This window comes from Arachis ipaensis, chromosome B10 (genome assembly GCF_000816755.2).
Source record: "Arachis ipaensis cultivar K30076 chromosome B10, Araip1.1, whole genome shotgun sequence".
NCBI lineage: Eukaryota > Viridiplantae > Streptophyta > Magnoliopsida > Fabales > Fabaceae > Arachis > Arachis ipaensis.
Genome location: NC_029794.2, coordinates 112,242,189 through 112,256,849, shown reverse-complemented (window position 1 = coordinate 112,256,849; position 14,661 = coordinate 112,242,189). Strand labels below are relative to the sequence as shown.

General features: G+C 36.5%; 1 protein-coding gene across 1 annotated transcript; it reads right to left on the bottom strand.

Moving 5' to 3' along the window:
* Window positions 5,372-14,007, bottom strand: LOC107620898 (3beta-hydroxysteroid-dehydrogenase/decarboxylase). The gene is made up of 11 exons (XM_021114644.1): window positions 13,239-14,007; window positions 13,068-13,157; window positions 12,830-12,963; window positions 12,336-12,647; window positions 11,580-11,659; window positions 8,492-8,691; window positions 8,050-8,160; window positions 7,386-7,560; window positions 7,035-7,191; window positions 6,693-6,759; window positions 5,372-5,772 (listed from the first exon to the last, which is right to left on the bottom strand). The coding sequence occupies exons 1-11, from the start codon at window positions 13,468-13,470 to the stop codon at window positions 5,627-5,629; spliced, it is 1,704 nt and encodes a 567-aa protein (XP_020970303.1). The 5' UTR covers window positions 13,471-14,007; the 3' UTR covers window positions 5,372-5,626.

Below are 14,661 nucleotides of genomic sequence, written 5' to 3'. Positions count from 1 at the left end.
AATGTTAAAGTATATCTATCTATTAATAATATATTAAAACAGAGCTAAAGGTAGTTTTTAGATATATTGTTAGTCTTCTAACTAGTTTTTTACTATAATGTCACGTCAGTTTAAGTGGCTAATTCACATAACTTGAGCATATTTTTTTATCTTTATATTATGCCAAAAGATTTCATTGTATTTTTATCTCTTCATAATAACATATCTTTATATAATGTTATAGGATTCTTTTTTAACCTTAACTTTTCATATTCTCTTATACTTTATTTTTATGTAGGTTATACTATTACTTTCAATGTTAGGATTTTTTTATTTAAATTAAATAAATATAGTATTTATAAAAATAAATAAACATTGAAGTAATTACAAAAATACATCCTCAGTCACATTTCGGATGCTAAGGGTGTTTGTCAAAAATGAACACATCTCGGATGCACAGACCCCGTTCTGTGATAGGCGTCTGTGAGTCATATCTCGGATGCAACCGTGATATGTACATGCGCTGATATTGGATACTGAGCATCCGAGATACGCACGTTTCATGATTAGGGTCAGTGCATCCGAGATAAACGCAGCTTTCTAATGTCCCCCTCATCATCCGAGATATAGTCAAGTATCTGATTAGGGTCTCAGCACACAAGATATGTGTATTATGGTATAGATGTCTCTGCACCCAATATATGTTGTAGAAAAAGTCTATTTATAAAGACCATCCCAATACCTCCACTTACACAATTCACAAAGCATTCTTCCCTTTCTCTTCTTTCCGTTTTGTTCTGATGGAGAATAATCAATTCTTCTTTGTGGTGTTTTATGCTAATGGGATAGTCAGACACGGTGATGAAGGAGCGATTTTCGAGTTTGACAAGACTTTCAAGTTATGCACTTACCGGGTTGATAGCTTGGATACGCTAAAGACGGTCATGCTGAGCAATATGGGGGGAATAGGAACGAAGGAGGTTGGACGGGTTGCATATAGATTTCTACACTCACTTTCGAATGGCAGATTTACTAATCGGTAATTAGGGATTGATGGGGATCATCATGTGAGGGTAGTGTTCGATGTACATACACGGCTAATACCGCAACATATGATGGAGTTGTATGCTACGATCCGTGATGTAGTTGTTGGTGGTGGGCCGTCTCCTTCGACTCCTAAAGGTGTGCCGGTCGAGGCGACACCGATCCACTATGCCCAGCCTCATGATAGTGCCGACGAGGACGACAGTGAAGGTGATTCAACTTATGTTGCCAGGTCCGGGTAGTCAAGCGATACAGTGTCCGAAGATGAGTATGTACCAAAGACTCCCAGCAGCAATGTTGGTAGGTTTCTACTGCCTCCCCCTTTGGCCATTCCTCGACTGTCGGATGATCCTAACCATTATCAAACGTTAAACTTGGATGCAATGCAGCTGGATGATCTTTTGAATGCTATGGACTGGGAGGATTACAACACGGATGGTGGGGTGGAATTCCAAGTTGGGCATAGGTTCAGGAACCGTGAAGCAATTCTAATGACGGTGAAGAACTACAGTATTCGACAAAATGCGGAGTACAGAGTTTTAGAGTCAGATAGGCTTAAATATCATTGGTTCAGTGGATCACATACCTGTCTGGCACCTACCATGTCTCAGGACCATGCTCAGCTGGATAGTGGTTTGATTTGCAAGGTCGTGTTACCTATGATAAAGACTGACCCATCGATGTCTATCCCAGTGTTGCAAAGTGCTGTGCATCAGAGTTACGATTTCAATACCTCTTATTGAAAGGTGTGGATGGCAAAGTAAAAAGCGATTGTCAAGATCTATGGCGACTGGGACGAGTCATACAATAGGATTCCCGCGCTCTTACAAGCTTTGTAGGAGTGCCTCCTAGGTACGATCCACGAATGCATTGTTGTTCTTTATTACAACGGGGACATGGTTGACGAAGAGTGGAGTCAGTTTGATAAAGTTCTTTTGGGCATTTCCTCTATGTATTGAAGCGTTTAAGCATTGCAAGCCCTTTGTATCCGTGGACGGAACACACTTGTACAGAAAGTACGGGGCCGTGCTTTTAATTGCCATGGCTTAAGATGGTAACAACAATATTCTTCCCATAGCTTTCTCATTAGTTGAGTCTAAGACAACTGAGTCATGGTCGTTTTTCCTCTCGAATTTGAGATAACATGTTACTCCACATCCAGGAATCCTTATCATATCAGATAGATCACAGGCCATTCACGCCGCTCTCAATGCACCTTACAGTGGATGGCATCCTCCATCGGCATATCATGCTTACTGCATCCAGCACATGACTTCAAAATTCAATTCAAGGTTCAAATCGACCGAGGGTAAGAGGTACCTTATAAATGCTGCATACAGTCCAAGCAAGGAGGGCTGCGACTGGTACTTGGATGCTTTAGGTACACTATCCCATGAATGGTGGATTGGGAGCTTTGTTTCAGGAAGGATTTATGGTTGCAACATTGCGACGAAGGTCATTAGTATGGTCACATGACGACGAACCTATCGGAGTGTATAAATGTCGTGTTGAAGGGAATGGAGAATCTTCCAGTGGCAGTGATTATTAGGGCAACATATGAGAGGTTGCAACAGCTTTTTGTGCGCAGAGATCGCGAAGCACATGCTCAGTTACAGGTGGATAGATCTACTCGCAGCGGCTGTTGGCAGCTAGAGATAAGAACAGAAAGAGCCTGCCGATGATGCAAGTCACCCATTGTGAGTTTAGCGTGGAAGAGATGGAGCCGGTGGATGGTTGGTCACAGACTTCATATCGCATTCGTTTGACCGTGCATACATGTGACTGTGTTCTGTTCCAGTCATTACATTACCCATGTCGACACGCCATGGCGGCATGTGCAGCTGCGAGCATCAAGTGGGGTTATTTCGTGGACCCCTGTACACGATGGCCTCTATATTCAAGGTATACAAGATGAAGTTTCCGCCAATACCACACAAAAAGATGTGGCCTCCATGGTATGGTGCATGGCTGAAGCCCAATCCAGCCATGCGACGGAAGGCATCGGGAAGGCCGGTATCTACTCAGATCCGGAATGAGATGGATGCCGTTGAGCGTGCGGAGAAGAGATCGGGGGGCCATATTTTGTGAAAGAACTCGATTTTACACGTTTAGAAGCTCATAAAATTGGAAAAAGGGTTCTAATGCACATTCTTCCCGGATGTTGTGACTTATATACGCAACCACGTGTATCTCGGATGCTGATCCCCCATCCTGGATAATTGCGTTTATCTCGGATGCACTGACCCCAATCACAAAACGCGCATATCTCAGATGTTCAGTGTCCGATATCAGCGCATGTACATATCACGGTTGCATTCGAGATATGACTTGCAGACGCCCTATCATAGAACGGGTCTGTGCATCCGAGATGTGTTCATTTTTGACTGAGGATGTATTTTTGTAATTACTTCAATGTTTATTTATTTTCATAAATGCTATATTTATTTAATTTAAATAAAAAACCCTCAATGTTAATGTTAATTTTTTTAATAGGTATAAATTTGATTAAAATCTAATTCCTTCTCTTCTCCTTTCATACTATCACTCATTCTTATATTCACTTCACACATTTTTTTTATCTCCTCTCACATAATCTCATATCTCTTTCTCTTTCTCTTTCTCTTTCTCTCTCTTTATTCTTACTATTTTTTGCACAACTGAAATTTGGTGGATGACCATAGCTTTTATTTTTATTTTTTTAATTTACTAAACGTATGTATTAGGTAATTGTGTGATTGTATTCATTAATTTTTTTATTTCTTTGTATAATTATATTCATAAGTTATATAGTGTCTTTGTTGCTTATATATCACTTCTTTTTTTTTCAACAATTTATATTTTTTAATATCATTTAGTTATAATAATATTATTAAAAACACATGTTGTCATGATTCATGAAAAATAAAATAAAATAATTGAATGTCATTTTTAATTATCAAAATATTAATAATATTCATACTTGTATTAAATAGAATAGTGATTACTATGTTTGTAACCATACCTGATTGTGCAAGCTAATAAGGCACTAATTAATTCAATAATACAGCCAAAATGCAGGTCTATTCTAATAGCATTATTTTTTGCCTTTTGAATTTGAGGAAGTAATTAAACTTAACATATACTATTGAGGAGCGCAGCCCCTACTAGGCTACTACAGTCCTATAATAATGGTTTAACTTGGACAAGAGAGTCCTCTTGCTCCAGTAAATTCCAGTAAAGTATTCCTCTACAAATTGCACTTTGCTGACCTACACAAACACGATGCGCATTGTGCAGTACACATTATTCCAAACAGTAAGAGACATGCAAACCGCACATTCCATGGACATGGTGTTAGTCTGGCAATGACAATTTACATAAGTGATAAGTGAGCCAGTGAGGGCCACCCTTATGGATATCATCACACTACCATTACCCCCACAAAAGTAAGGTTTTCAATCCTTTCCGGTTATTCCAGGTCCCAACTAGCAACTTGTTTTTATTAGGATAACTATTCACACAATGGCAAATGATAGAGAAATATTTAAAAAGACCATACATTATGTGGTTAAAAAATATTTAAGACCACACATTGGGTTGTTAAAAGAGATTCGGCGTCAATAATTTCATTATAAACATAATACATAATAGGTTGCAATGATATTGTTAGATCCATGTAGCCGACCTCACTTAGATAAGACTTTGTTGTTATTGTTGTAACCTTTAAACATGTATACTTAATATATGTGACTTATTGGACTATACACTAGATCAAGAAAGCATGACTTGGTTTTATAAAGTCAATTAAAAATTTATTAGTTTTAATGAAANGGATAAAATAAATTTTAATATAAAGCTTAAATACATATATTATATAACAGTTTTTTTTCCAAGTTTGTTTTAATAAAGGAGGCACGAGTTAAATGGATAACAAGAACCTTTTTTGGTTTCTCCACGCCACGGTATTCTCCAACTGGACAGACCAAATACTAATCCATAACAGATCGAAACTTTATTTAAAAATTTGTCACTAACTAATAAGTTGTTGTGTGGACAAAGTAAAATTCAAACTCCCAACACTTGATTAAGTAGACCAGTAAACTAACTATTAGATCAATCCAAATTAGTTAAACTGGTAACAAGAACTTAAATCTCCCATATTAGAACCTAAGAATCATTTTTGACATTAGAAATATGTTGAATATAAGGGCGTCTCACAACTCTTTCTATTACCAGCTCATGGTTTTACAATTTTGCTCACGAAGTCATAATAAGCATGGGTTTAGCACAAATGATGAATATATCATTTAGATATTTAAATGTCTTCGACCTAAGAAATTAAAGATATTTAAATGTCGAAGCAGTCAGATTAAAACAAAGAAACTATGCATTTTCTAGTCCAAGAATGCTACATCATGTCTCTAGTAGAGAAATTGCTACGCATTGTAATTTTGAATTCCAAACCAGCTTAAGAATTAACAAATAAATACTAACATTTTATAGGTTAGTTCAATATAAATAAAAAATCCCAGTATTGTACAGTCATACAATGAACTCCACAGCATACAAAACTTGAGATATTGCTCATCCCCTTATCCAAGAAAAAACTAGGGGTTACAAGCTATCACTCACTCTTCTTAGAAGGAAGGAACTTCCTTATGGCATCAGATTTCAATTTGCATCCAAAAGAAAGTGCTTTTATGAATAAGTCATCAATTTCTTCCTCTTTCTTTTCATAAATGTAGAAAGCAATAAATGCAGTGGTAAGTCCTGTAAATGACAAGAAAAAGAGAAACTATCATCATTATTCATTACCAATTTACCATCAAGGAACTGCGGATTCAAACACGTTAGTATTACTTTACTCGCAAATCACATATTTTGAAGGTTCTGCTAACTAGTGCCCTTAGGGCACTTGTTGAGATTACTTTGAATAGAAACTTTTTAAATTTATTTCCTTTAATAAATGCACAACAAAAGTATTGAAAACTTCAAATTTTTAGATTCTCATATTTTAAAGTGCAAGATTGATGTTTTATGAAAAGTAATTTATATTTAGGAAGTATTTGTTTATTGTAATACTTAGTTGATAAGTAGCACCACTAGCAGGTAATTACCCGGTATGGGTATGGCAGCAATTTAGAATTGCCTATGAATAGTTAGTTCACTCATAATAAACAAATACAAGTGTGAAGCTTGTAGTATGAATAGATTCAATCATTTAATTAAGTGGAGGCAAGTCTAGCAGTATAATTTTTTGTGCAGGCAAATGGTACATACAAGTGCAAAATGAACTTTGAATAGAAACTTCTAAAATTTTGTTCTTTAATAAATGCACAATAAGTAATGAAAAATTAAATTTTTTAGATTCTCATTTTTGAAGTGCATGATTGATGTTTTATGAAAAGTAATTTATATTTAGGAAGTATTTGTTTATTGTAATACTTAGTTGATAAGTAGCACCACTAGCAGGTAATTACCCGGTATGGGTATGGCAGCAATTTAGAATTGCCTATGAATAGTTAGTTCACTCATAATAAACAAATACAAGTGTGAAGCTTGTAGTATGAATAGATTCAATCATTTAATTAAGTGGAGGCAAGTCTAGCAGTATAATTTTTTGTGCAAGCAAATGGTACATACATGTGCAAAATCTGTCAGAGAGAGAGAGAGAGAGAGAGAGCATATACCTATCTTATATAAGTTCTGAAGTGAAAATGCACCAAAGAAGCTAAGAAGGAGCAAAGAGAAAACAACCTATTGATCAAGGCAAAGATATTTCAGCGCACTAGATACTTGAGAAACTTTATCCTTAGTAAATTGAAGTAATCTGGATATCTAATTCTAATCCTCCCCATAGTCAAAATCTAACTTACATGAAATTTTGAAATGACAGTTCCAAATTTAAGGCCTTCACTTTTTCAGCAAATTTCACAACTTAAGTTGTAGATCACTAAATGCATCTTATATATTCCATAGGCATTGCAGCAGCAAGCAATGGCAAGGGGGAAAATGCAATGCAGTTTAGGTACCTTAAAGAATAGCATCCACTCGGTCCCTTGTGCAAGGGATTTCAAAACATTCATAGGAATATTCCATACTGATACCACGGAGACAGCAAGTTGATGTGACATGTCTTCTGATAAGTGAAACCAGGATTTGGGCATTTTCTGAACAGTGTACCCCAATCTTCATATACATAGAGTACAAGAGAGGGTTAGCATTTATCTTCACATCGGAAACTGGACTACAAAGCTTCAAAACAGCCAGATCATCTTCATGGTTACAAAGTATATATATCATTCATTACTGGGTGAGCTAACACATATCAGTATCATCATGTAATTGACAATTAACCATTGAACAGTAAATAGTGTACGTACACTTTTGCCGGTAGAATCCCATGAATGAATAAAAAGATCAATACGAACAACAGAAGCTTTGAAAGAGCAGTAATGAAAGTATTCCCAGGTGCAATGAAGCTTAAGTATATTGCAATCAAGACTAACAATGTGGTGATCGTTCGCTTTCTATCCTTCCAAAGCAATGTGTCAGCAACTGCAAATAAGTACATCAGTTACAAGTTATAACCAATAGATAGATAAAAGTAAATTGTAAAATCACTCCCAGCACCAAACGGTAACAGTGTTGTGTTTGTACATTAGGTAAAAGCGATATGAAACCATTACCATTAATAGATTATGATAATGGATTGAGTTAGAATACCAACTCTAAGTCGGAACTTCTAAGTTCCAACACTTGTTCTTTGCACTTTCACATCAATAAGAAATTACAAAGGTAAAATGCAATGCTTCATATCAACATAGACCTATATAGAATAGATAGTATTTTATGAAGAGTGGCCCACGGGTTAGAGGCTAAATGCCACATTAGTAATCATGATTTCCCCAAGTTTATTTGCCTTTGAAAATGAATATATGCCTTTCAGATTTCTTTTACAACAAACCTAAAACAGCATTAAACAAATCAGCATATCCAGAGTTTCTAATCAAATAAGTTAAATGGATTATAGTTGATTATTCATACCTCTTCCACTCCCAAGATATACTGAAGCTTTCGAGGGACCTTCTCTTTTGGGCTTGAGTTGATTTTCAGCCCTCAAGTGTGAAAATGAATCAATTGTCCTACGCAAACCCTAAATTGCAATCACATTAGAAATGAAACACCAGGCAACAACTAGGACTAGCATCTACACTCACCACCATAAAAATATGAACCTTTGTGAATAAAACACCATATATTTTACAAGTCAAATCCAATAGTTGACTTCAAGATAATGATATTAACTCAATATTATCAATTATGAGTGGAATTCCAGAATTGAACATTGTTTTATTTTATCAATGTGCCAAGATTGCAAGGAATATAGATCACAAAGGATATACATAAACTTAGAAACTACACAAAAGTTCTACAAAACAATAAACCAAAATATTCAATGCATAATAAAATAAGAAATATCACAAAACCTTTAGCGTTACAATGGGTTCATATCCAAGGCGCTCCTTTGCTTTTGAGCAATCAAAAGTTCTGTTGCAAGATAGGAGTCTTACTCTTGAAGGTGTTAACTGAGGCACCTTCATACCATATGGACCTAGCAGCTTATATGTATATTCCACCAATAGTGCAATTGGCATGAGAACAAAGGCAGGGATCTTTATTCTTGGCCTGCAAACTAAATGAACTCAGCTAACAAATAAAAGGAATTGATAGTGCCATGACTACACTTTTACAGTTTTTTGGTGGGATAAGCAAAACTATATCCCATATTTCTTTTCAATTTAACTATAAGAGATACAGAAACATAGAAATTATTATTTATTAATAATGATAGAAAAGTAGAAACCAACATTCTCATTAACATATAAAAGAAAAACCAGAGCAGCAGTGAACAATCCCACAAAAAGAGAGGTAGCAGAAAGGAATTTTATCTGATTATAATTAAAAATTGAAAGGATACCAAATAACAGCTACGATAAGATGAAAATTTCCGATAATCCCATATCCTTATTTGATAGCAACTTCAGACCTATGCTCAGCATAGGGTTGCACCTTCCACATTATTGAACAACAAATAACATGTAAGTTTTTGTTTAAGTATGTGGTGTCACAAAATTTTAGTGACAAGCTGATGGTTTGCCAGAATGGTTGTATTATAAACAGGGTAGAGGTCATGTAGGATGAACAGCACATAGGGTGTTAAAAAAATCCGACCAAAATTATCCCACAAGAGAGTTTGACTACCTAACATAGGGTGCTTATTATGGATTTTTGTGTTTAGTGAAAGGTGTGGAGAAGTAGACAAAAGAGGAACCCAAGGACTAGGAGGTGGCAGATGAAAGGTAACAAACAAAGAGACTAGAGGTAATGGAGCTAGAGATAAAGAATCATGATGGGCGACAAGTGTGCAAGAGAAGGTAAACATGAAGAGGGAATGTTTTAAAGTATGGTTTTTATGCCGCAATGTGAAAATTGGAATAAGTATAAGACGGTTAAGGAGACAAAAATGGCAGTAAGTGAAGCAAGAACAAGAGTTTATTAGAGTTTTATCAGTCTTTGGGTATGTAAAAAGGGGAAACATGCATTTACAACATAGTGAAGGGTCAAGAAAGAAAATATAAATTTGGATCAAGTTAAGTGCATTAAAGACAATAATGGTTAAGTTTTGGCCACAAACGAGAACATCAACAACAGATGGAAGAGCTACTTTCACAAGTTATTTAATGATGGACATAAGACTCTTTCATGCTCAGGTTTGTTACAAACAAGGGAGGAGGACCAAAACTTCATTTACTACCAAAAAATTTGAGATTTTGAAGTTAAGGAGACTCTAAAAGGGATGAAGAATGGTAGAGTAGTGAGCCTGGTTAATATCCCTATTGAAGTTTAGAAAGGTTTAGGAAGAAAAAGCGTCTGTTGGTTAACTAAACTCTTTAATGATATTTTAAGGTCTAAGAGATGTCAAACAAATGGAGGAAGAACATTTTAGTCCTTATCTACAAGAATCAGGGAAATATACAAAGTTGTGAAAACTATAGAAGGATCAAGCGCATGAGCCAACAATGCAGCTGTGGGAAAGGGTGATAGGATAAAGGTTGAAACAAGAGACTCATGTTTCGGAGTTTAGAGTTTGGTCTTTATCCCAGTAAGATATACCATAAAGTCTATATAGTTGTTAAGGAGAAATGGAGAATGATGGAGAGGCCCTGAAGTAACAAAAGAATCTACACATGGTTTTTATTAACTTGAAAAAGCATATGATAGGATACCTTTGGAAGGTTTTGGAGAGGAAGAGAGTAAGTATTACATATATTCATGTAATTAAGGACATATACGATGGGGTTACAACTAGTGTAAAACCCAATATGGTGTAACAGAATAATTTTCTATCGGTGTATGATTACACCAAGAGTCATCTCTAAGCCCGTATCTTTTCAAACTTGTGTTGGAAGTGCTTACCACGCATATTCAAGAACTTGTACCATGGAGCACACTCTTCACGGATGACATCGTCTTTGGAAGAATAGCAAGAAGATTTGAATGAGAAGTTGGACTTGGAGAGAAAGTACATGGTTTGCGCATAAGTCACACTAAGATGAGTATATAGAATGCAAGTTTAGCAGCGGAAGGGGAAAGACTTGCACAAAAATGAAAATCGGAAAAGATATTATACCACGAGATTTTAGTATCTTGGTGGTATTATTCAAGACAATGGAGAAATAGATGATGATGTAAATTATAGGATTCAAGGAAGTTAGTCAAAATGGCAGAGTGCTTCAATTTTTATTTTTATATGCGACAAAAAAAGTACATCTAAAACTTAAGGGTACATTTTATCGCACTGCCTTTAGACCAATTATGTTGTATGAACAGAGTGTTGACCGGCAAAAGATGAACATGAACTTATATTCAATGTGACCCAAAGGAGTATGCTTCGATGGATGAGCAGTCATATGCGTATGGACATAATAAGGAACCAGGATATGAGAGAAAAAATTGGAGTAGCTCCCATTGTTGAAAAGATTGTGCAATCTCATTTTAGGTGGTTTGGACATGTGAAGAGAAGACCAGTAGAGCATCTAGTGAGAATGGAGGATCAGATAGCAGATAAACTAGTTGTTAGGGGTAGGCGATGACCTAAAAGGACTCTACATAAAGTGGTCAAGCAAGATCTCTGTATGAACTATCTCACCGCAAACATGATACATGATAAGACACAATGATATTATTTGATTCATATAATCAACCCTACCAAGTGGAATAAGGTTTTTTGTTGTATATCTTTCTTATTTTAGCTTAAGTATTTGATTAGGATTTAACTACAAGTCTCCAGTGTGATAGTAAATATTGCTAGTATTTTCCAATTCGTATCTTTTGCAAATAATGGACCATGCTAATTTTCATGCTAAATTCACATGAATTGAGAAACTTTGCTTTCACATCCGGAGGGCCACAATAAAAAAAATGAGTTCTTACATTCAATCAATCAAAAAAATAAATAAATAAATAGCATAAGCAAAATGAGAGCAAGAAATATCAAATGACTCACAGTATACCTTTCATATCCAAGACCTTCTAGAATAAGTGACATGAATTCCCAAAATTTTATAGGTTCCATATTTGTTATGAAATATGCCTACAGGAAACAGAGGGGGAAAAAACTTCAGCATGAAAACACTACAGAAACTGCTAATTTCCTACCTTATCATGCTAATAACCAAGTTCCTTCCCCACCCCCTCCTTCAGTATGCAAATGCCTAATGAATCTTTCATGAAATGAATAATTTGATTAAATTAGAATCTAACAAACTAACTACGTCAAACATAATGTCTTTGCTGAAACATATATTTTCTAGGTCCTGTCATTCACCCAAAAGAAGAAATTCTACCCTTAAATGTATCATCAACTCATCATCATGTTAGCAACTGTGGTTTCTAAAGAATGTACACCTGTGAATAACTAACAACCCATCTACAATAGAGCAGGATCATCATCACCGCCTTCTAAGATGTCCATGTTTAATCTTCATTTACATAATTAAACAAATATTTATATACCAAAAAATGTGGATTAATAAGCTATTGAAGGAGAGTACAAAAATTTATTAGGGCACTCACTACAAATGCAGTGCAAAGCATAGCCTTCAGCAGAAACTCACATTAAGAGTCAGGAAGTATGCCATAGCATCAGCTACAAGGCTCTACAAAGCAGTAAAGTCAAGCTAATTGCTAACTCTTCTCATTCTGCTCAGCCCAAAGGGGATAGGATATAAAGAGCAGAGAACAGATCGAATAAACATTAAGCCTGCCTAAATCACGCAAAAACTACAAAAATGTATTCTATAGCCCATACTCAAATTGCTACATGAACACAAAGTACAATGATGATGCCAGAAACAAAGTTGCATACAGAAAACCATATCCACAGAATTAGAAGGTACAGCAATATTTACCTTAGTTTTCCCTGCCTTGGCAGCATCAACTGACGAAGGCACCATCAGTCTATCACCAGGCCCAAAAATGCTACTAGGACGTAGCGAGCATGTCAGGATCCCACTAGTTCCATTAGCCTTCAAAACCAATGCCTCACCCTGAGCTTTAGTAGCAGAATAATGATCATTATGCTGAAAGCAGTGCAAAACTCAGTTTAGGACCGTGCCAATTACATAAATAACAGGTTAACAAGATTGAGAAACATTTCAAGTCCCGAAAAATATAATATAAAATGCACCATCCACCAAGCCAATACAAAATGTATGCATTATCTCATGTTACAAGCAACATCGAGAGTAGTTATGGCAGGTACCTTAGGTGGATAGGGCATTGATTCCTTTCCATTGTGAATTCCATGAACGCCATCAAATACAACACTAGATGAGCTGGTGTAAACAAGCCGCTTCACTCTAAGTTGAACACAAGCATCAATGACATTCTGTGTTCCTTGCAAAACAAAAATCTCAATGTCAGTTACTTTCCTTTCAAACGTTCCATCAAACAGTTGGCATTCCAGGAAGAAAAAGCAAACATAAGATTGAGCATTTTACCTTGGACATTGACAGAATGATGAAGCTGATAGTTGTTAATGGATGAGTTTGGAGCAGCCATGTGGAAAACAACCTCACAACCTTCCAATGCTGCAACGAGAAACGACACCGTTAAACACCATACGTTTTGAATTTTTGATAAACGACATTGAAGCAGTTAGGAGGGGTAACCTTTGAGGACGTGTTCCTTATTACGAAGATCGAGAGAGACGTATTGGGCGCGACCAGAGCTCAAGGCTTGGCTTAGAGTCCCGAGTTGTTCGGACGGTTCGAGTTCGATAGTGGCTCCGAGATCTGCGATGCGAACAAAGTAGGTGTTGTCTTGGATCAACATTTCCACCAGGTGGCGGGCGGCGAAGCCGCGACCTCCGGTGACGACGCACCACCTGTCGTCGACGGCCATAGGCGAGGTGATTGGATCGCAGATTCAGTTGGGGTGGCAGGCAAGAGAGCAGGTGAAAGCCCGAAACGTCACCACAGCTATTGTCGTTCGTCACAAGGTAGTCGAATCTGCGATTCCGAATCGGGAATCATGCGAGTCGATACGAGTCCGGGCGTCTTCGATTCAAATCGTTGGCTTGAATCACACATGCCTCAAAATGTTCGATTCAATGTCAGAATCGTACGTGTCAAGTCCAAATTGTGAATCGTAGCTTGGATAACGATTCAGACCGCGCTCATGCACAAGGTCGCTGCTCAAGCACAAGGCCCTGGCGGCTGGTGGCGGAAAGCAAATGAAGAGGGTTCCGCGTGGGCGTTCTTTGACCAGCAGGGAAAGCAAGCAAAGAAATTGCAAGAAGCAAGGAACCACAAGGTATCTTTGGTGGCTATGGCGTCGTCAAGGAAGAAAGAAGAAGAGCACGAATGCACGATTATCTTTGAAGTCAGGGGAGAGTGTTTCACTGACCCACTCTTGTGTATTGCACTATTGCTAGGGGGTGTACATGTCGGTAACACCGGATTTGGCTTAATTTAGATTTGGTTTGAAATATAGATCGAGTCTAATTTGTAGATCCTAATCTGATCCTAAATCTGATGAAACCTACGTATTTTTAGATTGGGTAAAAATCGAATAAAAATCGGATATAACCCGGTCTTTAGCATGTAAAAATCACCTAATCTCCAACTATTATTTCATAATTCATATAGTAAAATTCACTTAAAAAAATATAACAAGAACCAACCATTTTCTAAAATTATAGTATAACCATAATCAATACTAATATTGTCTAATAACACCAAATATTTAAATCAATACAAATAACACAATATTATGTATTAGTCTAAAGTTTTATGTATTTTAAACATAAAATATTAACTTATAATCTTATAATGACTAATAACACAAAAAATTAAGGTTTACAATATTTAAATTCCACATAAGAATAGCCATCATCCATCACTAATAACACAAAATATTAATTCTGTATGATGACTGGGCCACCGAACCGAGTTCGGATGACCCGAAATAATGACTGGATCTATTTTTTAGATCCTTATCCGGCCCTAGACCCGATGAAATCACACTAAATTAGCTCCTAAAGTGTTCGGAATCGGGTCGGGTCTTCGGACCGGGTCGGGTCATGTACACCCC

What these genes read in the sequence shown, in the direction of transcription:
- LOC107620898 (XM_021114644.1), bottom strand. Translation starts at nt 13,470, where the DNA reads ATGGCCGTCGACGACAGGTGGTGCGTCGTCACCGGAGGTCGCGGCTTC. An exon ending in AGTGGATGCTATTCTTTAAG is followed by an intron (nt 6,760 to 7,034) that starts GTACCTAAACTG and finishes CTTGATCAATAG; the next exon opens with GTTGTTTTCTCTTTGCTCCT. An exon ending in TCAGAACTTATATAAGATAG is followed by an intron (nt 5,773 to 6,692) that starts GTATATGCTCTC and finishes TGTCATTTACAG; the next exon opens with GACTTACCACTGCATTTATT.